The 27,109-nt window shown below is 36.6% G+C and overlaps 1 protein-coding gene across 5 annotated transcripts in view; it reads right to left on the bottom strand.

Moving 5' to 3' along the window:
* Positions 1 to 26,631, bottom strand: part of LOC131069030 (BEL1-like homeodomain protein 1) — a 67,084-nt gene extending 40,453 nt beyond the window's left edge. The window contains exons 1-4 of one of the 5 annotated variants that reach the window (XM_058004328.2): positions 25,723 to 26,122; positions 25,335 to 25,579; positions 7,408 to 7,573; positions 5,384 to 7,277 (exon numbers count right to left, since the gene is read on the bottom strand). In XM_058004328.2, coding sequence (XP_057860311.2) covers positions 5,384 to 7,099 — 1,716 coding nt within the window. In that variant the 5' untranslated portion in view covers positions 7,100 to 7,277; positions 7,408 to 7,573; positions 25,335 to 25,579; positions 25,723 to 26,122. Of the gene's footprint in view, positions 1 to 5,383; positions 7,278 to 7,407; positions 7,574 to 25,334; positions 25,697 to 25,722; positions 26,123 to 26,186 lie in introns of those variants that run through there. The other 4 variants (XM_058004326.2, XM_058004330.2, XM_058004327.2 and 1 more) reach the window with 4 other exon arrangements.
* Positions 26,632 to 27,109: the final 478 nt, after the last annotated feature.

The raw sequence follows: 27,109 nt of genomic DNA, 5'->3' as shown, positions 1-27,109 counted from the left end.
GATGAAAAAGTTGGAAGTAACATGTCTATCTTTTAGATTCTATACTAATGATTGTGTTAGAAAAAGCATTTGTGTATTTGTTGTTGAAGATAGGAACCTTGTACCAATCCATGAGTCTTGCAAACAAACTTTTCTTGATAAGGAAGCTATATTCCATGAAGATGAAAAAGGATGATTCTATATTTGATCATCTCAACACCTTCAATTTGATTCTAAGTCAACTAATGGCTAAGTTAATTTTGTTGTCATGTTCCTTACCTGATTCTTGGAAAAGTCAAATTATGACAAGCAACGATAAGTCTTCTTCACCCAATCTAGAATAACTCATTGTGGTTTTCTAAGTGAAGAAATCATGAGGAAGTCCATGGATGATTCCTCTAGAAATGCCCTAATTGTATGGGGTAGGTCTAAGGATAGATAAGGTAAGAAGAAGGGTGGAAAAGATACGAAGTCAAAGGAGGACAGTCTAAGCTTCCTCATAAACCTAAAGTAAAGTGTTGAAATTGGGGGATAAAAGCCAAAAGGTCATATGATGGAGTGCAAGTCGAAGATGGATGATTCCTTTAATAAATCCTTTGACACTAATGTGTATGTTAGTGTTTCTATTGTATTTCTTAATATTATTGGTGATGGTTCTAGGTTGATTGACTCAGGCACATCATTCCAAATAACTCCTCATAGGAAGTAGTACTTCAAGTACAAGGAGTGTGATAAAAGTTAGGTTTTCCTTAGTAATATCAACTCTCTTCAAATGGTTGGTCAAGGAAAGGTTCAAGTGTCTTTCATGGATGGGAGAGTGAGGACATTATTATTTTGCACATACCAGCTTCGGCTAGAAATTTGGTTTTTGTCTCTAAGATAATTGACTCTGGAGTGCATGTTGCCTTTGACAAAAAAGGTTGCAAGTTGGCTAGAGGCAATTTGGTATTAGATAGAGGTGTGAGGCATGGGACTCTTTTTAAGTTGGAGGCATCAATGTTGTACAACTCACACAATGTCACTAAACCTAACTCAAGGTGGTTGTGGCACTAGTAGTTGGGTCACATAGGAAAAAATGCCCAAAAAACCTTGGTAACTAAGATCTTTCAAATTGTGGAAGATCTTTCAAATTGTTATGTTGATTAGGTGTTTTGTCAAAATTGTGTGTTTGGAAGGAAACGTTTAATAAACGTGAAGTTTTAAATTATTTATAATTTACCATTAGGACTAGCCAATAAGAAAGATATTGAACATGATATTGAGATAAAACAAGGTCTGCATCGGTTTAATAGTAGGCCTAATGGATATCCAATTATCATAAAACAGAAATTGAAGGATTAGGAACCATTAGACTTCGGTAAAATTATTCCAACTAAGAGTTTGTATTCTGCATCCATTATACTGGTCAGGTAACTGTAAAAATATGGATCATATCATTTTTTGTGTAGAATTCAGAGGAATATGAATGATAATAGTTTAGAACAAATTTCCAATATCATCCTGTTCATGTTCTATCAAATGATACTTAGAAAACATCATTCCATGGTCACAAGGTCCCTGGAAGTTCCAGGTCATGCCTCTTGGACTCACCATTCCATGTTCATGTTCTATCAAATGATACTTAGAAAACATCATTCCATGGTCACAAGGTCCCTGGAAGTTCCAGGTCATGCCTCTTGGACTCACCAATGCACCTGCAACTTTTTAGCTTCCTATGAATGATTTTTTTCACCAGAAGAGGTGTCCTATACACTAAATTAGTTATTTGCTTCATTGTGGCCTAAAAAACAAACTTCACCTTTTACCCTTTATATTGGACAATAATAAGTTATAAATATTATGCAAAAGAGTCTAAATGCAGTTTTGGAAAAAGAGAGATAAGAAAATGCTATATGGTCCATATTATTTCCTCAGAAGTCAAAGCCAATTCTGAAAAGGTTAAAACCATACTCGAATGACCAGTACTTAAAACTGTTTTTATGCTAAAAGCCCTCACTTTGGTTGTATACGACCAAGGCTTTATTACAAATTATACTGATGTAGCTACACCTCTAACAAAATTGTCAAAAATAAAACATTTTATTTGGACAAATGAGGTGAAGTAGAACTTTGAGAGATCATAAATAACATTGTAGGCAAACCCAATATTAGCCATAGCTGATATTTTAAAAGTTAAAACGATTCGCTATTGAATTTGATACTTACAGATTTGCCATTGGAACCATAATTTTGCATTATGACCATCCAATACTTTCAAAAGTCATAAAGTTGCAAAAACAAAAATTATGGTCAACTTATGATAACGAAATGCTTGCAATTGTGTATAATTTGGCAAAAGCCCAAACAATATCAGTTTCAAAAGAAGACCATACCCACTCTGTAAGACAAAAGTGGATTGAAAAGTTCAATCTGTTGTTTTGAAATTTTGTGCAAACAGGCAAAGGTAAAGTTGTCAAAAATGCAATCTCATAAAAATAAGGTTAATATTGCATATTCCATTTAGATTCCAAAATGGGTTACAGAAATCCACACAGATTTTGTCAAAAGATAATAATTGCAAAATGATCACTAAACAAATTGAGAAGTATCCTAAATTTGTTTAGGTAAGATATATTTCTGTTCATAATTTCAAAATTTAGAATATTAGCATTAAAAGAGAACAATGTCTGTTGGATTTTTTAAAACTTTTTATGCACCAAATGACAATGCTTTTACTGGAAAGATGCAATAAAATATTTATAGACACGTGTCAATAAGGCAAATCAACATTGTCATGTGTGTTGCAAAATGTGATGTGTGAAAAAGAATGAAAGATGACAGGAAGATATGATTGCAGAGCAATCACTAAACATAATTAGCATCCATAAGAAAAACTTGGATGTTGCTCTCAATCATATGAAGAAACAAGAAGTTCAGCATAGAACAAAACAATAAATTCAATAAAGTGATTAAATTCTTTCATACCTCCAAACATACAAACAAACTTCATTATAACAAGGTAGCATAAGCTTAAAATTATCACCCGCATTCTTATGGCTATTTTAGATTGGTAAAAAGATAATTCCAATTGCTTATACATAAGACATGCCAATTTGTCATGCATCCTATTGTATGTAAAAAGAGAGATTTCACACTCAAGTCCAAACTGAAATACTAGTCCTTGATAAGGAGGATCAGATAGTGTTTACATCTGAGGGAATTGTGAAATATCCTACACAAAAATCACATTCCAGACAGATAAGCATTCAGGGATTAAGCATTTTTGCCAAGGAGGCCATGCCGTGCACCTAATAAAGTCATGAGGGTATTTCATATACCCATGTTTTTCCTCTATTGCATAAAAATAACCATTCATGTTCCTTCACTATTATTCACTAATTCATTCTCGTCATGAAAGGATTAAAACATATCCTCTTTCCTTATTTCCTTGCATACCTTGTATGCCTTGACTTAAGGAGAAGCGGTCACAATGTGAGGCCACCATCATTTTACTTGAGTTCATTGGATCAATAAGTTGTATCTTTTAGAAGAAAATCCGAAGCTGTGTTATTTTGATGTAAAGCGTGTTCCCCTTGTCCACAATCTAAGTGGTGGAGGCAAGTGTACATTACTGGGTTTTATCTGCCACCAAGGTTCATCGGTCATGGATGTCAGGAGAGATTATTGGTAATCAATATATTCTCTCCTATAATTATCCAGCCAACCCCATTCAGCCACTGACATTTCTCTAAGAGCACTATCAAATCATGTACTGGCACTTTTGTGGCCTCTCACTGCCCAAGCCATTGTACAAACATGTGACTACTTTCATTTTCATCTGCTACAAGCTTCATTCAGGGGTCTTCCATCACAAGTTTGTGTTTGTAATTAGTTCCTATGATTCACAGGTTACCCTCTTTAATTTATCCCTCTTGTTATGATTACATTACTTTAGCACTCAACATGTAGCTAGTTTTCATAATAGAAACTTACAGAATTCATCCACGCCTTCTGATCATTGTTTTCTCATCCACATCAACCCCAACGAGGTTATGACATAACATCAACATGCCCAGACTTCACGAAAAAATTTAGAATTTTTAATCATTTCTTTGTCGTTTTACCACATATAGGTGTATTATTGTTGGATGTGAGCATGCACTTTCATGTGGTACAAATTTATTCCCTGATTATGCCTTGAGATACAGTTTAATAGGATTTTCTCTAACAGCCTATCATTGGGTTCAACACAATCTTATGCTGTCATTCTGTCAAGAGTTTTGAGTCATTACATCCTTTCCCAATAGAGAATCTCGGTGCCTTAAATTTTGAGGTTTTTTTGGGCACTTGCAAGAGTCATCTTTTTCTAATGTTCATATAACAAGTTTTATGATTCCAATTGGAGTTGTCACATAAATTAAGAAGAATGTTCATTGTTATTTAAAAATTAATGCAATATCCAGATGCATTTTGATGACAGATTTCCATTGTGAAATATCCATCTTGTTTGTTATAGAGATGCATCATTTCTTGAGTAGAATCTCTAAATTTTTTTCACGATCTGAAGGTTACTAACTCTAATTCTTAGGGAAACGTTTCAACCAATCTACTAATTGGGTTGCCATCTGCTACTTTTAGTAAGGTTTGTTTTAATTTTTGGGAGTTGTACAATTTGTGTTATGGACATCCTACAAGATAATTGTAGACAATAGGAAAAATACAAGAGCACACTTCACATTAGTAAATAACTGCCTATACCAAGGCAGTAACTTTCACACAAAATGTCTAATATGGTAGAGCATAATGAAGGAATAAAATGGTCCACTCATAAAATGCAGTATACTGTAAATCTAAATAATAACAATTGATAGTAATTACAGATCAGTTTACAAAAAATAATCCTTATTATTGACATGCTAATGAATAATTAAAAACTCTTCTAAAGCTCTTCGATATTCTCCAAATTCATGATTTTATCAGCCAGGTTAGCAATGTTGGCACTGTACGATTGAAAAAAATGCATATAAAAATTATTATAAATACATTTCCACATTTGTCACTAAATTTCTTAAATATAATTTGTATTTTTTATTTTATTTAAAAACAAATACCACTTATTGATGTTTTCTCAGTATATAGAAAAAAAGCATTAAATATGGTGGAGGATTCCAAACCCACCATATGCAGTAACTTTCATTTATGCTGTGGAACAAACTCAAGATGTCAACATGGTTATTCAAAAAATGACTTTGCATAATGTTTTCTATCTTACTTAAAGTGCATGCAAAATGTAGTGCAACCCATGGCCAATTTTCAAGTGCATTTTACTATTGTTGCAGGTCACAGACTAACACGCACATTCGTGTTCTGCAGACAGTCACATTTAAACATGAAAAGATATCCCAAAGTCATAAAAAGTGCGCACCTCATCCAGCATGGCAGCGAGCTTTGCCTTCTTTATTTGAAGCTCTTGTCTTTCTGCAGGAGTAAGCTCGGTGTTATGAGGATAATCGGCCTCTTCAGCTGAAGCTCTATGTCTATTTCTGGTGTCAACTACTCCATCCTTTCCACCCTCTTCTGTGGAAGCATTTTCTTTATCTTTCCTGCTACCACATAGAGAATGTGATTTATGATGCTTAGCATAGTCCTGTTTCCCAAACTTTCCAAGACTTACAACTTCATCAAGCAATTCCTGTGCTGCTTTAAGATATTTGCAGCCCCTAAGAACATTTGGGAACTCAGCTACCATGTTTAAACTGGATGGGATTCGTTTGCTAGTGTGAGGACTATGAATAGAATTTGAAAACCCAGTTCTCATCATCCCATCTCGATTGGCCCCATCAACTCCATACATATTGTCTTCTGAAGTTGCTTGAGCAATACCTGGGCAGTTTATATCCAGGTCAGTGTGATGATTTTGGAAAGAAGGTACCTGGACAGTTGAGGGATGCTGTGGGGAAAGCCTGAGAGAAAGCTCCTGTCTCTGGCCAGTGGCAGTGGATGATTGATCTAATTGCAACTGGAGTCCCCTGGTAAGTATCTCTGGTTGCTGCTCTTCAATTGACGACATGGGTGGATGCCTCATCCCTAGTTGAGAAATCTCAGCAACTGATGGATTATCAAGCTTGGCACAATTGTTCAATTGCCCACATAGGGACTGATTGCTGGATGCTGCATCTGTTGTCTGTTGGAAAGTCATTCCATTTCCTCTACCGTGCCAAGAATTGTAAGTATGGGCTCCAAGTGCTGACGTGAGTATACTTGAAGTGACACTATGTTCTGCTGCAGAATTTTCTACAGCCCCCAAAGAAGAGTGCTGGGAACGGGAAGCAGCAGAGCCATTGATTTCAATGAAATGTTGCTGTGGTTGCCCATTCCCAACAAAATTATGAGTAGTTAATGCATTTCCTGGCATATTATTAAGGAGTACCATGTTCCCAGAAGCCACTGAATCAGTATAACCTGCAACCCCTGGGTTCATGAGATAGAGGGTCTGCATGGTGTCTGTTTGGATACTTGAATCTGGAAAATATGTACCCATGCTTTCCTCTCTGCTATTTGATCCAAATGTATTTGACCGTCTGCTTGGAGCAGCCAACAACTCTGCAGCTGGAACAGTTGTTGTAATATTTACAGATAAAGGTAAGTTCACCAAACCATTATTATTCATCATCCCTGACTGAGGGCGTCCAGAATCCCAGCTTTCTATTCTTGATGAATTCACACAGCCATTGAAACTAAAAGGTATGAGAGAATCTCCAGACTTGGTGTTTCCAGCTAAAGGAGGAGTTTCTTGCACCAATTCTGCATGAAACTTGCTGGTATATTTTGCTGGTAAAAGCTGTGAATCAGGAGTGCCACAGAAGTTGTAGGGATCAGAAACTATCATGTAATTACTGTAACCAGGAAATACATTTTCAATAATATTTGGACCAGTATTTTCTCGATATCCTTTTGAGTACCCTGCTGAACATTCAGGATAGGAAGAAGTTGATTCCTGTAAACACACATTGTTAGTTTGACACTGGGGAGACAAAGAAGGCTCTGACCCTGGAATTTCAACTCTGTGCTCCTGACTTTGCTCTGCAACATGACTTTGTTGTTGCAATTTATCCAAACCCAAAGTTGATTGCCGAGACATCTTTATATGCACAACGGCCCATCCTTCTGCTTTTAATGTTATCACTAAGTTTTCTCCACCTTTGTGTCTGTTGAAGACCTCGTTCTAATACTGAAATTCTACCTCAGTTCTATAAATAAATCTTCAGACTAGAGGTGGATAAAATGCGCTGTTGTCACTTACTAGAATGAACCTGCTCCTGAATGATGATAATAAAGTAAAAGTGATCTTCAGTTCAGTCAAAATTCTAGTCACAGAATGCTGTCCTGAATTGAAAGCACCATTCCCGTCAATAAAATTATTGGCATAAAGAAGGATAGATACTATACCTGTGTGATTAGATGGAAATTAAATGCTCAAAGCTGATTCCCTAGATGACCAGTGTGGCACAAAGCTCAGCTTAATGGTGGAACTGAAAAAAGAATACCACATACATGGAGCACAGCAGTCAACCATTCAAACTAAATGATTTGTTCCACAGCATATTACTTGCTCCTACATGAAAATATGGAAAAGTAAATAAGGGTAGGACTTGATTTGTAATCCCTACACTGTTAAACTTAAGCAATAAACATTACAGTGCGGCTTAAATTCACAAATACAGACAAAACAAGGTCACAAGTTGTGACTCTAGAAACAAATCAAGGACATATTCAACACATTAATTATATAAACCTCTCTTATAATCAAAGGCCTGAGCATCTTCCCCAGAGACAGTACAAAATAAAAAATATTACACTTGAAAATGATGGCTGCCTTTTATGTCTTAACTAATAATGCTGATAAGGAAATTACAGTTTCTACTAAGGCTGCCACTGAATACCTCCTTATTAATTTCAATATTATTAACTGCTTATATAAAAATGACACAAAAGGCTTCTAAACTCAAATTCTAGAAAAATATTTACACTAAAAAAATCAAGATAGTTTGTGATTCAAGCACAGCCTCATGCAACATTTTCATTGGCACTTTCCTAAGCACACTTAGCCTTGCTAAATGCACACATGACAGCGTCCATGCATCCATATGCAACACCTTATGCATAGTACTCATGTGCAATGGCACAACACTGTATATGTGAATAGTATGGCTCTGCATATGGTTGCACATGCTTGTGCCAAGTCAGACCATACATGCGCAACATATGGGGCATTGTGAAATATCCTTCTTAAGACTTCAAATGGAAATAGTCAGAAAATTAATCAGCCATAGTAAAAATTTGCACAACTTCAGGAACAATAATCAGATTCAAACATCTTCATCATATACAATCATATCAACCTCATGCATCATTGCTCATATCAGATTTCTGAATATTTTCTTAACACTGATGTTTTTACCACCTCAAGCAATGTAATTACCAAAAACACATACGTTTGCAGAACCAGAACAGGTATACTCTATTTTTAGTTCTAACATAAATCTTAGCAAATGGCATTCACATAAGACATTTGATCCCCAGTTTTCTTAGCAACTACTAACACTCAGTTTCATGATGAAACCATAGACTGTCGGTTGGCCCTCTTGTGGATGCGATTAGCTGATTGCACCTTAAGGTGGTGTCTCCAAGTCCGTTCTGACTCCTTAAAGTCTTCAGAGACTTCTGCAATGAACAAACTGAACTAAACTTCGCTGTAGGCACTTCCAATCGAGTTGGCACTAACTTATCACACCTTTCCTGATGAGATCGCTCCTCTCTTGAATCGCCTTCGAATCTGTCCCAAGATTCCTGCTTTGCTATGTTGGAAGACAAAGCAAAGGAGATGATGACTATCACTCATAGACTGGCTCAGTATATACCCTTCTGTAGTTTTCACGACCAAGTATAAGCTCCAAAATATGCAGGCCCTGGGATGTATTACGGGTCAGATATCCAAATCAATTCTAATACAAATACAACTGAGAATATGCAATATAATAGCTGATTTAATGTGACTGCAGGGCAGGGGCTACATCCTACCAAGATGAGAAGCTCGGCTTGCATTTAAGTTCCCTTGCATTCGTGTAATGAAGATCAACTGAAATTCTCCAATATCTTCTTCAGCTACAGCAAACGATATATATACATTTCCTAGGGTCAGTTCAGAATTAACCACCAGAACAAACAGCTCAGCCTTAGGGCCGACTTATTAATTTATTTATATTAAATAAAAAACTCAAAATGAAGGTCAGAAATTTCGGCCCATGATATTTAAAATATTCAGTAATTCTATTTATTTAAATTTTATTTATTAAATGGGGCCGACTCCATAGCAATCAAGATCATCACCATCCTCCCATCCCAAATTGGTTGTCCTCTAGCAATTTCAGGTTGGGATGTTCAAAAATTTCAACCCCCTCCCATGTTGCATATTCAAGGGGAAGTCCCTTCCACTTCACCAAATACTCAGAAATGATTTTGTTCCTCAACCTCTTCTCTCTCACATCCATTATTGTCTCAGATTCGAAAATTAATTTGCCTTCATAGTCCAATGGAGGTAATTCTTGTGAGGGAGTAACTTGCCGTCCAAGAGCCTTCTTGAGGCAAGAACATGAAAGGTGTTGTGAATCTTCCTTGTCAGATTGGAGTTCCATGGGAGTTCCGGCTCATAAGCCACTGCACCAACCTTCCTTGTCACCTTATAGGGCCCTTAAAAAACATGGTTTCAGCTTCTCGGCTCCACTCCCTTTAATGCAGGATTGCCTTTAGGGCTGCAACCTCATAAACACCATGTCACCAACCTCAAAGACACTTTCTATTCGATGTCTATCAGCATATAACTTTTGCTGATTTTGAGCCTGCTGCAAATTTTCCTTGAGAACTTCCAAAATATCCTTACTTTGTTGTATCATATCCTTTGCACTTGGCACTCTACTATCAATCAACATCAAGTCCATAAATGAAGTAGAATCATATAAATGGAGTGCTTTAAAGGGAGTCATACCAAAGGACATATGATGAGTTGTGTTGTAACAATATTCTTCTAGGTGCAACCACTTGATCCATGTTCCGTGCTGCCCTGTGACATAGTTCCTTAAATAGGCTTCTATCCATTGTTCACGATCTTTGTTTGCCCATCAGTTTGTGGATGATAGCTAGTGTTTGGTGTCAATTTAGCGTCTATCAAACGGAAGAGTTCTTGCCAAAACAAGCTGAGGAACATGTTGATTGTAACTAGGTAGAATGCGGATTCCAATTGCCTTAAGACAACATTGGAATCCGCCAAGGGTTGGGCCCTTCTCCTCTTACGCTACTCTTAGGCCTGGGCCCTTCTCATCCCACACGCCACTCTTAGGCCTGGGCCCTATACATCACGCACTCCTTAACACCACGCTACTCCTCAATACCACGCTACGTGCAAGATAACATGCTTACATGAATAGGGCCGACCCTATCTAATAAAGGGTTTTGGTTAAAGTGATGCAAATAAATTAAAGGTCATTAACTCATCATAAGCCAACTTGATTAGGGGTGGTTGCTCTCCTATAAATAAGACATATAACTCTCACAATATCATTAATACAGTTTCAAGTAAATGCGAAATATATCCTTCTTGGGTAGCGAACTCCTTTGCAAGCAGCAGATCACAGCGAACTTCATCCATAGGCAGCAGATTATCAGTTAGGTCACAGCGAACTCCATGTATGTGCTGATCTAATTGGTGATCACAGCGAACTCCATGTATGTGCAGCAGATCTAATTGGTGATCACAAGTTATCATCAAAGACAGGGATCTCCATTGAAGGCTCAAGCAAAGGACTGTGAACTAGTTGAAAGGTGCATGCACAACAAGACAAGTTAGAAGGACTGTAAAACATGATCACTGTCAACAAACTAGCTGTGTAGTCTTCTATATCATCTTCCTTGTGACTGCAACTTCTATACTCCAGATAAGTGTGTAATTGTCAATTGAATCTAAAACCATAATCAGATCTGAGGATCTTTTCTGGCTGGGTTTTTCCTCCTAGGAAGTTTTCCCAGGGTAACTTTGTCTTGTCTCTTTTGCATTCATTTCTTACTATGCTTAAATCTGAAAACCAATAAATCTAATTAACCTAGTTAGAAACAAATTCTGATTTTCTGAGTTTCATCTAATCTGAAAGTACTAAAATTAACAAAACATGTTGTCGCTGTCACTTACAATATTCTTTGGCAACCCATTAAGTCTGAAAATTTCCCTAAAAAACAAGTCTGTCACTTGAGGAGCCTTAATTTTATAAGTTATGGCATGAAAGTGTGCATATTTCATAAACCTGTCAACAACCACATACAAACAGTCCTTACCTTGGACCTTTAGCAACCTCATGATGAAATCCATGGATATACTCTCCCATTTCTGATTCGGGATAATCAGGGGCTGTAATAAACCAGCTGGGAAAACATGATCTACTTTGTTTTGTTGGCATTCCATGCACTTAATAACATACTGCAACATATCATTCTTAAGCCCTTTTCATGAGAAGCATTCACTTACCTACTTGTATGTCTTGTAAAAACCCGGATGACCAGCAAGTGGTGTGTCATGGCAAGCTCTCAAAATCCTTCCCTTCATCTTAGAGTGTGATATACACTTGGTCTTTGTAAAGGATGAGCTCATTTATTACTTTGAACTTGTCATCTTGCATTTTTCCTTCCAAAATGTCACTAGCAAACGAATCCTTAACATACTTAGCTATTATCAAAGCCTTATTATCAAAGCCTTCCAATCAGCAGATATGTTAGTAAGAGAATGAAGATGAGGAATGAAGATGAGGCTTCCTAGAAAGTGCATGAGCTACCACATCGTTATCCCCTTTCATGTATTCAATATCAAAATCATAGGCTTGAATTTTACTTACCCGTTTGTGCTGCCTATCATTCAAATCCCTTTGGTTAAGGAAGAACTTCAGACTATTGTGATTTGTTTTAACTACAAACTTCCCATAAACCAAATAATGTTAAAAATTAGCTAAAGCATGCATTATAGCCTGCATTTCTTTGTCATAAATTGAGAAGTTTCATTCAGCCTCCTTGAGGTTTTTGCTTTCATATGTTATGGAATGTTAAAGGGGCTGCAAGTTATGAAAAATCCTTTCAAAAACCTTCATTAGTCGCTGCATAGACCTACAAATCCTCTTAGCTGTGTCAAATTCCTTGGCCTAGGACAATCTTGGATTGCTTTGATCTTCTCCCCATCCACACTAACACCTTGTGCACTAATTTTGAATCCCAAGTACAAAATTTCAGTCAACCCAAACTCACACTTGGAGACTTTAGCATAAAAAGAATGCGTCTCAAGTATATCCAACACCTCATCTAAATATTTCAAATGATCCTCCCATGTCTTGCTATAAATCAAAATGTCATCAAAGAAAACCAGAACCTATTTCCTTAATTGTAGAATGGATACCTGGTTTTTTTGCATGATTGAAAGGTTGCTGGTGCATTGGTTAGGCCAAATGGCATAACCAAGAACTCATAATGCCCATAATGACACCTAAATGTTGTTTTGTGCACATCCTCATCTCTTACCATAATTTGGTTGTACCCTAAACATAAATCAATCTTGGAGAAATACTTGGCTCCATGAAGCTCATCAATCCTTGATATGGGATAATAGTTCTTAATTGTCCTTTTGTTGAGTTCTCTATAATCTATACACATCCTCATCATTCCATCCTCCTTCTTAACCAGCACTATGGATGATGCAAAAAGGCTAGAGCTAGGCCTTATATGCCCCATATCCAACAGATCCTTGATTATTTTTATACCGTAGGATGACAATATAGAGTGATCATAACTGGTTTTGCTCCTTCCTCCAGCTCAATTATATGCTGAAAACCCCTATCTAGTGGTAGTCCAATAGGAAAATATTTGAATACCTTGCCATACTTGTCCAAAATAGACTGAATCGCTACATTGTAGGATAGGACATGTATCTGTAATTAAGCATTCAGCTGCCCATGCTACTTGGTTTTTGCGAAAAGCTTGCTTCATCCTCTTAGCTGAAACTTCTATGGGCTCCTTTTTAGATAGGCCATGTAGACCTATCTTCCTTCCATTGTGTTGAAAAATGAGAACTCCATGATTCAGTAGCTCTATTAATATTTATCGATTAAGTACAGCCATTGAACTCCTCGAACCACTTCCATATCCAGGCTGATAACATAGAAGTCATCCTTCATTTTATACTCCCCCTAGTCAATACCATCTGGGGAATTTTTTTAGTACATGGAAGAATTCTCCCACTAGCAACTTTAACATCAAACACCTCAAAATCTTCTGCTTTTAACCACAAATCTGCTTACTACTTCTTCATCAATGTAGTTATAAGTAGCCCCACTATCAATAAGAATTGTTACTTTTTGGCCTTTCAAGACTCCTCTACACGGAAAGCATTATATCGTGGTGCTCTTAAAAGAGTTGCAAGTGTACCTCCTGAATGCTCTTCTCCTTGGTGTTCATGCTCAATTTCTTCTACCTCCTTTTAGGTTCAGCCTCCTCACTTACCGTATCATCATCTGAAACTACCTCTACGTAGTGTATTTGCCTTTTACCTAAACACCTATGCCCTAGTTGCCAAGGCTCTCGGCATGTAAAGCATAGCTTCTTTCTTCGTAGCTCATTCATGGATACCTTTGTTTGACTTGGCTTGGAGGGTGATGCCTTGGGCATTGGTATATCCTTCTGAAGGGACCTCTTGGGTAGAATAAAATCTGACTTCTTGGAATAAAATATGTCCCTAGTCATTGAATCCTCCAAATTAAGGGCTCTTGTGATGGCTTCTGGTAGAGTTCTTGGATCAAATGCCCTTATTAAACCTTTGAGATATTCAACCAAGCCCTCTACAAATAGAATTATGAGTCTTCTTTCAGTCACATGAGGAACAAGTACTACAAGTCTTTGAAATTCTGCTTTGAAATCCTCCACTTTACCCTCTTGCTTCGGCTGTGCTAATTCCCTAAAGTGAATTTCTAGGTCCCTCCTATCAAAACTTTCAGTCAATCTTTGGCTAAAGTCTTCCAAAGATGTTATCAAATCATACCCTTGAGTTATCATGCCATGATACCACCATTCATGACCTATCCCCTCAAGATATAAGGTGGCAAATTTGAAAGCATCTTCTTCAAGCATTGGATTTAATGAGAAGTATGTGTCCATTTTTTTGCAACTAAGCCCTTGCTGATGAACAACCAGATCCATCAAAAGTTGGGATGGTAATCTTTCTCAATCAATGTTGAATGTCTTTCCTTCCTTTATACCCTTTCCTCCCATCTCCTGTTGCTTTCTTCATCTCATAAAAGTCCCTGAAAGTCAGATTTGCATGAACATTTGCAAATCTAGGTCAGAAAGGTTGGCACACAATATTAAATAAAAACTCAAAAGGAAGGTCGGAAAGGTCGGCACACAGTATTTAAAATATTCAATAATTCCATTTATTTAGATTTTAATTATTAATTGGGGCAGACTCCATAGCAATCGGGATCATTACACATCAACATCCACATGTTATGCCACCACATGCATGCAACACCTAGTGGCCTCGGAGTCATCGGGCATGACAATACAACTAACACCATCTGTATTCAACAAAATGGCAGCATCTAGGCCACATGATCTAGCAGTACAATTAGCACCATACAGGTTGGACTCTTGGTGTCATCCTGTCCACATGCACCAATGTCCATATGCATTGGACATTTGTCAACATCTATTGGAGCCTTGGCAATGGCCTACCCATTCCATTGTTTATGAATACTTCGTCTTTCTGTTCTCCATTATGCATTCCATGATCTTGTTGAATTAGTAGCTAATTTGCAGGATCATCCACCAATTTGCCTGGTGATTGTATCAGTTTCACATTGGCATTATAAGGTGTGTTAAAAAAAGTTATGAACCAAATTATATGCTTGCACAGACATTCTACTATCTACATACAGCTTTATTACAGTTTTCTCCAAGCAACTTGCAATGTTTAAATCACCTTTCTAAAAAAGCACATGGTAAATTACCAATCAGGCAGTTAGTGCAGCTCTAATAAAAATTATGCCCAGACTCCAGAGTAAATCCCACAGAATATCTTATAGTTTTATTATTATTATGCAAAATCTGCAAGTGAACTTAACACTGGTCATGTATGCATAAATCTAGATAGGAAGATGAGACCCAAAAAAAAGTGGAATGCCCCAAATGAATGTAGTATAACTCTCTAGTGCTTACAAGTAACAATTAAAATCATGTTGAACCACAATAATGTCACCAGTTATTCAAACTAAAAAATTCCATTTTTAAATTTTAATAAAAAACAGTGTTCTAAATTCCAATAGAATATAGGTAGACATGCCAAAAAAAATTGCATTGAACAAAGCTATACGACAATCTACATACTATCCATCCACCTCAGCAAAAGCAAGAATTATTATTAAGATATTTATGAATTTCATCCTCACAATGCATCATTCCATTATATCATAAGCCATGAACTAATATCTGCAATATATACCCACCTGTACAGATGGTGCTTATTAATTTTCTTGATAGATCTTCACAAACAAGGAAGAACATGGAAATCCAAGGTAAGATCTGTATTCCACCAGGTTCACTTTTTAAGGACACAAGAAAACAAGGGGATGCAAAAAGGGGTTGGGTGAAAGTACCTTGAAAATCACAGGAAATATAGGACAGAAAAGAGGAAAGTTAAATAAAATAATGATAAAACAACTATATAGAAATTGATAAATTACAATTTAAAAATTAAGAACACTTAAGAATAGATAAATTAAAATAAACAGGTCATAAAATGCGTCACGATTCCTGGATTATGTTTTTGTTTTGGTTTAAACAGTTAGTGAAATTTTTTTTGTAAATATATAGTTTTAATTTTTGTGAGTCTCATGAGAGGCCTGTGCAGGGGGTCACCTAGGAATGACCAGTGGTTGCATTGGATATTCCTGGCATAATTCTGTACATTCCAGGTATAATTCTGTACAACAGATATTTGATAATACTAAACTCTGAATTTTTTTTTAAATAATACTACGAAATATTAATTATTACTGCTACAATTTCAAGTAGATTTAACTGTAGACAATTTATTTTGATTCTTAGGTTTAGTAATTTTTTAAGAACTTCAGTGTAAGGTTTAGTTAATGGTGTCTTTATTAAGCATATATTTATTTATTTTTCAATCCTCAAGTGAAACCCATGTAAGGACACCAAAATATGATCAACAATCACACTGGATGTTCTGGTATGATTCTTCCCCGCAGATCTTTGACAAGAATAAATACTGAAATTGTTCTACTATTGCTGATACATTAGGAATTATGTTTGCTGCACAATAAACCATGCTCCATATTAACTAAAATCAGTGCTAGTGATGGAAATTTGAGCGAACATTTGAGAAATAATTTATATCGGTGAATATGCACTGTAAACACCAAATTTAAACTGGAGATAATCCAGTAGGTTAAAAACTTGAGAACTAAAATTTATCTTTATTAAGCAAGGACTATTACAATAATTTCCAAGAAGTATTTCCTCGCTCTTGAACCATGGGATCTTTTCTCTTCACCTTGGGCATGGCAGTTCCTTACTAATCTTTTACACAGACTGGTCACAAAATGTATCTTGGTTCTTGAGTTTAGTTTGTATGACCCTCGGATAAATAATTTTTTCAATTTTTGTGAGCTTTAAGCAGGCCCACTGCAGGGCAGCGTGTAGAAGTGATCTCTCAAATGCACTGGATATTCCAGGTATTATTATTTATCATCGTTATTTGGCAAAAATATTTGTTGACGTTGTTTTATGGTTTTCCATTGCTGATATATTAAGAATATTCAGCATGCAATAATCCATAATCCATATGAACTAGTCTATAATTCATGCTATTGCAAAGGAAAATTGGATAAACATACAAAGAAATCAACATTATCTGAATACACAAACTATTAACACCAAATTTACCTTGGAGAAAACATGATGTCGGAAAAATTCTAGAATTAAAAATCACTTTTACTAAGAGAAAGGTTCTTACAGCACTTTCAAAAGACTACTTACTCCCTCTTGGATCATAGGAATTTCACACTTCATCCTCCATTGTGCATTGCAGCCCCTCCTCATTTGCCTACTACATTCTGCTCCTTTCACTACACTATCTGAAACACGTGATATGTAAAATATGGACCATGGAATGCCTTTTCTATGTACTCCTGAATTGGCCCAATGGTGGAGAACTTGTACTCTTGAAAGAGAGGTCACAAGTTCAAATCCTGCAGGGGGTAGGGTATGTATGCCTCATTTGTAGCACAGTTAGGTGCTCCCTGCATAGAGTACAAGGTAGTCCCATATGGCATATACTACAAGCCATTTGTAGACCCAAAAACAGACAACTGGGTATTGTGGACTATAAAAGGTTCCATTTCCATTTCCAATTAAGCTTGGCTGAAATGGATCTTGGGTGTTTTATGGGCTTCCCTTTCCTTGCATACATTACAAATTTACAAGTATTGGGTTGAGGTTAAATCACCTGAGTGTTTAAAAATCCTGATTGTTCTAGATGATTCCTGCTGGACCCATATTGGAAGTTGAATGCTTCTCTTGTGCAAATTTGATGCCTGAGGTGGCAGAACTGTTATGGATAGTTTATTTCAAAGCAACCAATTGGGTTGTGATCATGACACCAAGGAGACCTCTTATGTCCATTTCATAGGCTAACACAAAATTCCAAACAAAGTTCGGCACCTGAGGTGGTGAATATACCATGCTTGACCTTTGAAGTCCTGCTAGTTTTGAAACCTTGACATCATCTGGATTTTGACCATGTATTATCATAGGATCTCCAAATGTCTAGGTACTTGTTCCAACACAAACTCTTGATCCTGTTGTCACCAACTTGGTGAATGCTAAGGTGTCATGTCTTTTGATGTTTCTATACTTGAGTATTCAATGTTGGAGAGATGATGTTTGAATTACAATCTATTTGCCTGATCCATTCCAGATCAAGATGTTCCTTTAAGGCCACCCAGGTCTCCCTAACAGATCACCATGAAGATGGAGAATGGGGAATGTAGTGGTCAGGTCTCCATATTGTCCCATCCTGAGGGCATGACTTGTGGTCAATCCACCACATACCATCACATATGAGGATGGATTATATGTGTTAACCTATTATTATGATCACTGGAATCTGTCTACAAATTAGAGAGCCCTCATTAACATGGGATAACTTGCAAGTTCCTACCACAGGAAAACAACTCAAAAGCATCAATATCAAAGGACTAACTTTTCCAACAAGATGCCTTACAAGTGCCAACTGATTCATAGGATAGCTTACAAGTCTCTACAAATAGAAAGTAGTTATATACCTCATCATCATGGGACAACTTTAAAGTATTTGCCACATGGGGAAGGCATTACAGGCATCAACCCAAACATAGACAACTAAGAAATGTACAGAACATTCAGTACAGCACAAGTCCATCCTTGCAGCACTCCTCTATTCAACAACATTGATTATTGGTTAATGTAAATAGAGAAGTAAATTATTATCTCAACTCCTGATCCATGAGAAAGCTCAACGCATGGGCCTTCTATATTTATGTTGTCCAACAACAGAGGTAATCATACATTGGGAATTGTAGTCAACTGTTTTGTCACTGTTCTGCGACATCCACTAGTTATGTATCGTCTTCAAATGAGATACTTGTTTAGTGGTTCTTCTTCAGATTCTTGAGACAATTCAGTTCTCCTTTTACAAATCAGTTCTTATCTCAAAAGATTATACACTTACACATCATGCATCTATACAAACATCTCTTATGCTAGAGTGTGGAAGAGAATAACAAAGAGGCATTTATTCTGCTGCTAATTTTTCCCACATCATATTCTAGAGGTCATCAATCCCCAAGTAGAGTTATTAATATACCGTATGGCATCACATATACAACACACAAACTCAAAAAGTCGTCTCAACCTTGAAGCACGTCCTAATGATGGTATGGCATCACATATACAACACACAAACTCAAAAAGTCATCTCAACCTTGAAGCACATCCTAATGATGGTATGGCATCACATATACAACACACAAACTCAAAAAGTTGTCTCAACCTTGAAGCACATCCTAATGATGGTGTACATGTATTATGCAATATCCCTTGGTGCATGCATAGCAAGTTGTGACATTATGTACACTTCTTGTGTAGAGAGTCGATATAATTCAAAATAGTTTACATATGTAATTTTCTCTACATTATTGTGCAACATTCTGTTCTTCAGTAATTTACAACTGAACTCTACAATTTTATTCATACTGAAGTTTTTATCTAATGTTCTTCCACTTACAAATAATCATTATGTACACTTCTCATGTAGAGAGTCAATAAAATTCAAAATAGTTTACATATGTAATTTGCTCTACATTATTGTGCAATATTCTGTTCTTTGGCAATTTATAACTCAACTCTTCAATTTTATTCCTACTGAAGTTTTTTTCTAATGTTCTTCCACTTACAAATATTTAAGTTCCAATAATGTAGAGCGTTGTACCATGAATACTCCCATGATCCAGATCAGTGGTATCAAAGCAGTGTCATACATTGTGCATGACTATTCTATACTTGACATGGGGAAGGCAGGCAAAAAGGAGAGATGCCACAAAAAACAAACCCAATGTGTGGATCCAATTTCAATTCCCTAAGACAAGCATTAATCACTGCTTAAAAACAACCTGTGCCTAAGGGACAACAATCGATTATTCTAAAATGAGGTTTGCACAAAGGATGAAGCTCTTAGTCTCATTTTTGTAAATATAAAAGAGTTGCAAATGAAGAGCGTCCAATTTAGTACATTATCTTTGAAGGATTACATTGAACAGAGGAAAGATGCAAGCAAGCTATGAAGAAGCTTCAACAAGAATTAGCTGACAGTGAAGCAGCCCATGAAGAAATTCAACATGATTTGGCCATAATAAAAACTGAGCCTGAATAGATTAAGAAGAATAGTGGACATCTGAATTAGCTCATTTAGCAGTCCAAGCAAACATGGTAAACTCTTTTAATTTTTAGAGATATGCCCACTAATCAGATTTGTTTGGGAATTTTCAACATCATGCCAAAACAATTGGTTAGATGGCCGACAAATGTTAAGGTTTGAGAACAGACGGACACGTCAAAAGTCCTCTTGAGTAGGAATTGAGACCCAAGAATAATAGTTTGGGATGTAATGACGCAATTATAGAAAGTGGAGAACTAATCTTCTGGAATTTTCAACATCGTGCCAAAACAATTGGTTAGATGGGCTACAATTGTTAAGGCTTGAGAATGGACCAACACATCAAAAGTCCTCTTGAGTAGGAATTGAGACCCAAGAATATTAGTTTGGGATGCATTGATGCAATTATAGAAAGTAGAGAACTTTCCCATACAACATAAACCCATTTTATAGGTTTAGCCTTCTCAACAGCCTTCTCAACATTACGCAAAGCCATCTTTTAAAAAATAGTTGAGCACTTGTCAGACCAAGTACATGCCAGATAAAAACACAGCCAAAAAAATCACCCATTTACTTGCAGGCAAGTTCTGGTGATGTTTGAATTAAAAAACTGCACCATACTCGCAAATACTAGGTGAGTCCACAAGAGAAACTCACGTATGCAGTCTGCACTCAGAAAAAAACACATTCTTTTCTTTTCTTTTTTGACTTTTTAGGCCCTTGAACATTCCCTTCTCACTCACACAGCAATCATTTTCCTTTGAGCTCTTCTGGTAGTTATTTTAGGTGTTTGTGGAAGCAAGATTTTCAAGATTGTTTAAGTCTTTCAGGTAAGTTTTTTTTTTCCCTGGTTTTTTTCAAGATTTTTCAGTTTTGTTGTACATTTTTTAAGTTTTCCAAGTGTTTATAAATGTTTTATTCTACATATACATTTGTGTTTTACATGTGCACCCAAATTATCATGCTAGCTAGGTTATATAGCAATTGCATTTTTGATCATTTTTGCAATGAAAATGTGTTTTTTTTGTTTTTCTACGTTTTGCACTTTGTATCCAATAGCATCATGAAGTGGAAGCCAAAGCATTGGCAATAGGGATGTGGGTTGATGCAAACTATTTAGATCCATCTTTTCAAAGATGTGCCCAAATAAACTTTCAAACCCCATAAGGCCACTATAAATTTGTAGTGATGCCATTTGGTCTCACAAATGCTCCTTTAATAATGTCTCATAGGATCTATTTCCAAACCTCTACTCAGAAAAATTGTATTAGTTATCTTCAATGACATTTTAATTTACAACTTAACTTGGAAGATCATCTAAACCATGTGGACAGGTATTGCAAATGTTGAAACAGCCAACACCATTGCAAGAAGTCACATCATCCTTTTGGTACAGAAGAATTTAAGTTCATGGGTCACATGGTCTCTGATGGAGGAGTTAAAGAGATCCTCAAAAGATAAAAGCAGTAGTCAGATGGTTTGTACCAAACATTCTAAAGAGACTCAACTTGACAAGATATTCCCATAGATTTGTCCACGGGTATGCCTTCATCCTAAAACCTCTAAACAACCTTGTTGAAGAATAAACCATTTGCATTGTTTGATATCAACACTCAAACATTCAAGTGACTCTACGAAGCTCTTATTTCTACCCCAACCATAGCTATCCTAAATTTCAACATGGCATTCGTCATAAAGTATGACAATTCAAATGTGTGTATTCAAGCAATATTCATGCAGGTAATCCGCTCACATTTTAAAGAAAAAAAGTGAAACTGAAAGAATTTGGTCAAAACAGCTAACAAAAAAGAGATGTTGGCCATCTTTCATATAGTCAAACAATAACAACATTTATTGAGTCACTATTTCAAGGTCAAAACAAATGATGAAAGCCTAGGAATCTAGGATAATTCTTGGAATAGAATTCATGTTTAGAGGTGCAAGATAAGTGCATTGCCATGATGTTAGGCTACAATATCAAGTTCACCTTCCAAAGAGGAGGAGAATGTGCAAAAAATGGTCTTTCCATTACTTAGAAGATGATAAAGCTCTCCTTTGGTAAATCTCCACCATGCAATTTGGCAAGATTGAAGCAGCACGCTTAGAATGGTAATGGGGTTCAACGAAACAACAACTAGTCCAACAACTACAACGTGGTGAAAATGCGAGGGATTATTTGCTTACAAATGGGGGTCTGTATGGAACAAATTGTTTGTACCTATGCCAGATCTTAGAATTGAAACATTTGATTCTGTTAAAAATGCATGCACCCTCTATAAGATGCCAATAAGGGTTCCTCAAAAGACTTGACGAGATTTAATTTTGAAAGAACTTAAGAGAGATCCAAACTTTTGTGGCAAAAGGTTGTATCTGCATGTATATCGAGAGCAGGACAACAAAATCACCAGTACCATTGCATCACTGGTTATTCCTGGCCAACAATGGGAGTACGTAGCCATGAACTTCATCACAAGCCTTCCTAAATCAAAAGGGATGAATGTTATTCTATTAGTGGTCGATAAGTTCACTAAATATTAACATTTTTTTGACGTATATGTCATCCATTCTCATTATTATAGTGGTGACAACTTTTATGGAGCATGTCCAAAAGCATCATTAGACTCCAAAAATCATAGGTAGTGCCAGCACTCATGTATTCATTGACAAATTTTGTACAAACTTGTTCAATATTTTTACAACTAACTTGTTCCATAGTTCTTCATGCCATCCTCAATCAGATAGGCAGATAAAGACTATTAACAGATATCTTAAAGGTTATATCCGTTGTTTTCTTTTGAAAAATAAGTTCAGAGATTCAAATGGATTCCTTAGGTTAAATCTTAAATAATGTAACACTATTTTTCATAAATCAACTAAGATAACGCCATTCAAAGAACTGTGTGGGTATATACCAGTCACTGACACTTTGAATCTGCAGGGTTAGTTAAAGGTTCAAGCAATGGAAAACTAATCTGCAGCACTATCTTACCATCCACCAAACCTCAAGGAGAATTATCTGCAGGGTTGGTCAAAAGTTCAAACAATAGAAAACTACATGCAACACCATCTTAACATCCTAAATCCTCAACGAGAATTTGGCTATGGCATCAAATAGAATGAAACACCAAGCAGATAAACATAGGAGCAAGAGACAATTTGAAGTCAGAGAGTGGATCTTCAATCAAAGGCGTCAACCATACAAACAATTGTCTCACAAAGCATAACAGCAGCAAACTCTCACCCAGCTTCTATAGCCTTCCCAAGGCACCTCCCAGGATTGACAGTGTCACATATAAGTTGGAGATATCCCCTTCTTCATGGATCAACCCAGTCATTGATGCATCATTCCTCAAGAAGGTTCTCCGTGATCAGATTCTAGCAAAGAGAGAGTTTCTAGAGCTTGATGAGGAAGGAAAAATCATTCTAGAACCAGAAGCAATGTCAGATCAGGGAATCATGAAGGAACACAACGATCATGGAAAATCTAATCAGACAGATGAGCCTGCCAACTAAAGTTGCTACTTAGAAAAATGAGCAATCCATGCAGAAGCACATCCACAATTCTCAAGTGTTGAGAACGACACGTTTTTGAAGGGTAAGGACATGTTGTGTCTCTGGCCCTATATGTATCATTATGTGTGGTCAGATAATGGAGTGGCACACATAAACCTTGAATAAGCTTCTGGTAGCTTCTTAGGTATTTTCCTATTTATTAGATTGGCCTCATTAAAGCTTTTGGGATGACCTAACCTAATTGTGACTATATAAACAAGGAATGGTATTTTGTTTGGAAAGTAAATTGTGTAAATCATATCTTTGGTCTATTGTATTTGCAGTGCCACCTTAAAATGCTCAAGTCTCTGCTTTCAGTATTTTGGCAATTCAGCAATCAGCTGTCATTTCTGATATGTTCTACTAATATTAATATATTGTATTGCAATGTTACTGTGTGGAATGTTATTGTTATCCCATTGGTTCTCTGCCATTTCACTTGCATAATATAGAAATACCATTACATCCCATGTGAGACAACTTCCAGATATCTGCCACCAAGGGGTATGATTTACATCCATCAAACAACTCCTGGAAATAACTGCATTTATCTACAAATGGGATAAGCTGGCATTATCAAATGGCCACTTACAGGCATCTACCACAAGGGGGCAACTTACAAGCATCAACCACAAAGGACCAAAACTCAAGTGCTCTCACAAGTTTATTTACAGGTGCCAACCACAACCTTGGACAACTCTCAAGCATCTATAAATATTGTAAGCCCTCATTCTCATGAGATGACTTACAGATTTAAGCCACAAAGCAGACAGCATACAGCCATCAACCCAAGCATGTACATGCCAAGAATATACAGCAACATTTAATTGCTGCAGATGTTCATCATTATAGCAGTTAACTTATCAATATATTCTAGTCAACGGTGTTCACTACTTGTCAACGTAGATATAGCATTTAACAGCAGTCGAAATGAGTTATAACAGCAACCAAAATGATAAAGATACCTTGCATATGTTAAAAACAGCAGGCAACTACTACTACTACTACCAGTCAAGCCTAGCCAAATGGCCGGCGACCTAGCTGAATTCCTTCTTACCATCTGAACCTGCTTGGTCTAAGGACGAGAGCCAGCAACTACAAACTTCTTTATTGCCTAAGGTTTTCGGAATCAACTGCATTTGAATTTTCGCCTGACATTTCAGATCCTACTCCTAGATCCATCTTCAGGTAATAAAAAGGAAGACGTCGATGCTTGATCAAGAAAATAGGGTAGGAACAAGGTATAGTTTACAACAAATTATAGTGAGAAAAAGCTTAGGGCATGGTCTTCTTTTAATCAAAAAATCCAAGCAAAAGAAGATAAGTCCACATCTGGGCACGTTGTGGCTTCTCTAGCTATTGGAGTGTTTATTGAAAAGCCGGTGACTTTAATTAACGGAAACAAACCTGACGTCAATTATGAAATTTTCTAAACAGAGTGTACACCATTACATGAGAGGAAAGAAGCAGTTGGAGACACCTCTTGTCAGTCTGATTCAGTTCACCTGTAAGCGACTTATAAGCATAATCCAAGAAAATCAAATTTAGGGCTACGGTAGGAAACCCATGAGCTTGAAGAGCATCAGGTATGTGATCTTCATGTCATTTAGACAGAAGGCGCCTCTATATTTGCTTTGGAAAATCCATTGTACTGCAATATGGTATTTCATCAAATAGTAACCGCTGAAAACAGAACCGTACATGTATTGATTGAATCGGAATGTTGCTTTGAAATGGAATTCGAGGATACCTAATATATCTGGATGATAGCGTTAAATTGGGGATCAAACAGATTACGAAATGTTTCAGCACCTTAAACTCTAAAAAGCTTTCGATGCATTTGAGTTGCTTTCCTGAAATGAAGCTACGTGTTAGTCAATTGTGACATCAGCAGACACCGAAACGATGTAGAGTCGCGCATCCATGAAACAAATAAGTCTGCAACCTTATCACAAGTTTACAGAAACCAAATCTCCATGTGATGACCTTAAGCCTCTGCAAAAAGATTCACCACGAAAATGAAGCTTTCACTTCACAATCTTGCGGCTACCATGTCAATAGGAGAAAAAATTCCAGTCCCATTTCGGACTCTTAAAGAAAACAGACTAGTTCATTGCACAAACATATCCTATACAAACCTCCATGCCATTTGAGCACGCCAAAAACATTTCTAAAAACTCATCTTGCACGCAAGAAGATGGTTTTATCAGGCATCGGAAAGCACTCAACAGTCCTATTTTGCTTCCATCCCACGCTGAGCACCGGTCACAATCTTTCATTAGGTACAAGAACTCATTTCGACAATTCTATTCTATCTGCGAAAAGGGTGACATCATATCGCACACAAAAGAGAACTCCAAACAACTAACAGCCATTTGGGTATTGGGTTCACACCCATCCAATTTACCCATTCAGTTCAAATAGAGCTCATGAATCAATTCCAAGTTCAATCGACTGCCTCTGCCTTAGTCCCATGCAGGTCAGGGCCAGGCAGAGGCAGAGACGGGGGCAGTCTAAACAGTGCAGAAAGAAAAACCCATCAAGGGCCAACACAAGACAACATCATAAATAAGAAAGTAGAAGGGGTTGGACTGTACGATACCTCGTTTATCTCACTGCATCAGACATCCACAGCATGACAGCGATATGCAAAATAGTATCTATATGTTTGTCACGAAGGTTCACAAAACTGAACCTTTCAACTAGCATCCATTTATGAAAATGAAAGTCAATCCTTATTCACTTGAATTCTGCACTCATTGTACAAAACAATAAACTGCTTTCCCAAGGCTCTGTCAATCTCTATCTCAAAATGACTACTCATGCGCCATTATCAATTAGAACTTTCTTCATTCAGCCATCCACACTGTCATTTTCTCAAGAGCCTCTGGTGAAGCATATATCCCAGCAGTCACACTCACTTGAACTCCTCATCATTACTGGACAAATTAATGCGTGGGAAAGCCTGTGTCAGGAAAAATTTTACAGGCAAAGGGAAGAGGACAACAAAAAGTGTTTTAATAACCACCACATGATTTTTAAAAGTATACCCGACATACGACCGAGGGGCTGGACTTCGCAGGCATTTTGTAGGCCCCTGGTCCCACACTCACCTCTGGACAGGGTCCCCCATCTCTCATTTATGCTTAATTCCCACTCCTCATTATTCTTTCAATTTTCTTCTTCCACATGTTCCTGTGTTAAGTGTATCTTATTAGGATTAATGGATAATTTGGATTTTATTATATAATAGACATTTTTAATCTGTAATTTAGATCATATTTTATGATTTATTATCATTTTTATCAGTCTAATTTTTTACATTCTGATAAAATCCAGATCAAAGAGTACAAAATGTATGCACAATCAAATCCAAAAACTTTCAAAAAAAATATTTAAGATTTTTTATTATAAATCTTAATTTATATTATTTTAACATTTCCATTTAAATAAAACAATTAAAATTTAATTTTTAAATCATTTTACAATAGTACTTGTACAACTGCCTCCTCCTGTTTAAATTTA

The sequence above is a fragment of the Cryptomeria japonica genome, chromosome 4, assembly GCF_030272615.1.
Source record: "Cryptomeria japonica chromosome 4, Sugi_1.0, whole genome shotgun sequence".
Classification (NCBI taxonomy): domain Eukaryota; kingdom Viridiplantae; phylum Streptophyta; class Pinopsida; order Cupressales; family Cupressaceae; genus Cryptomeria; species Cryptomeria japonica.
Note: the sequence above shows the minus strand (reverse complement) of the source record. Positions and strands in the feature narration are given on the sequence as shown.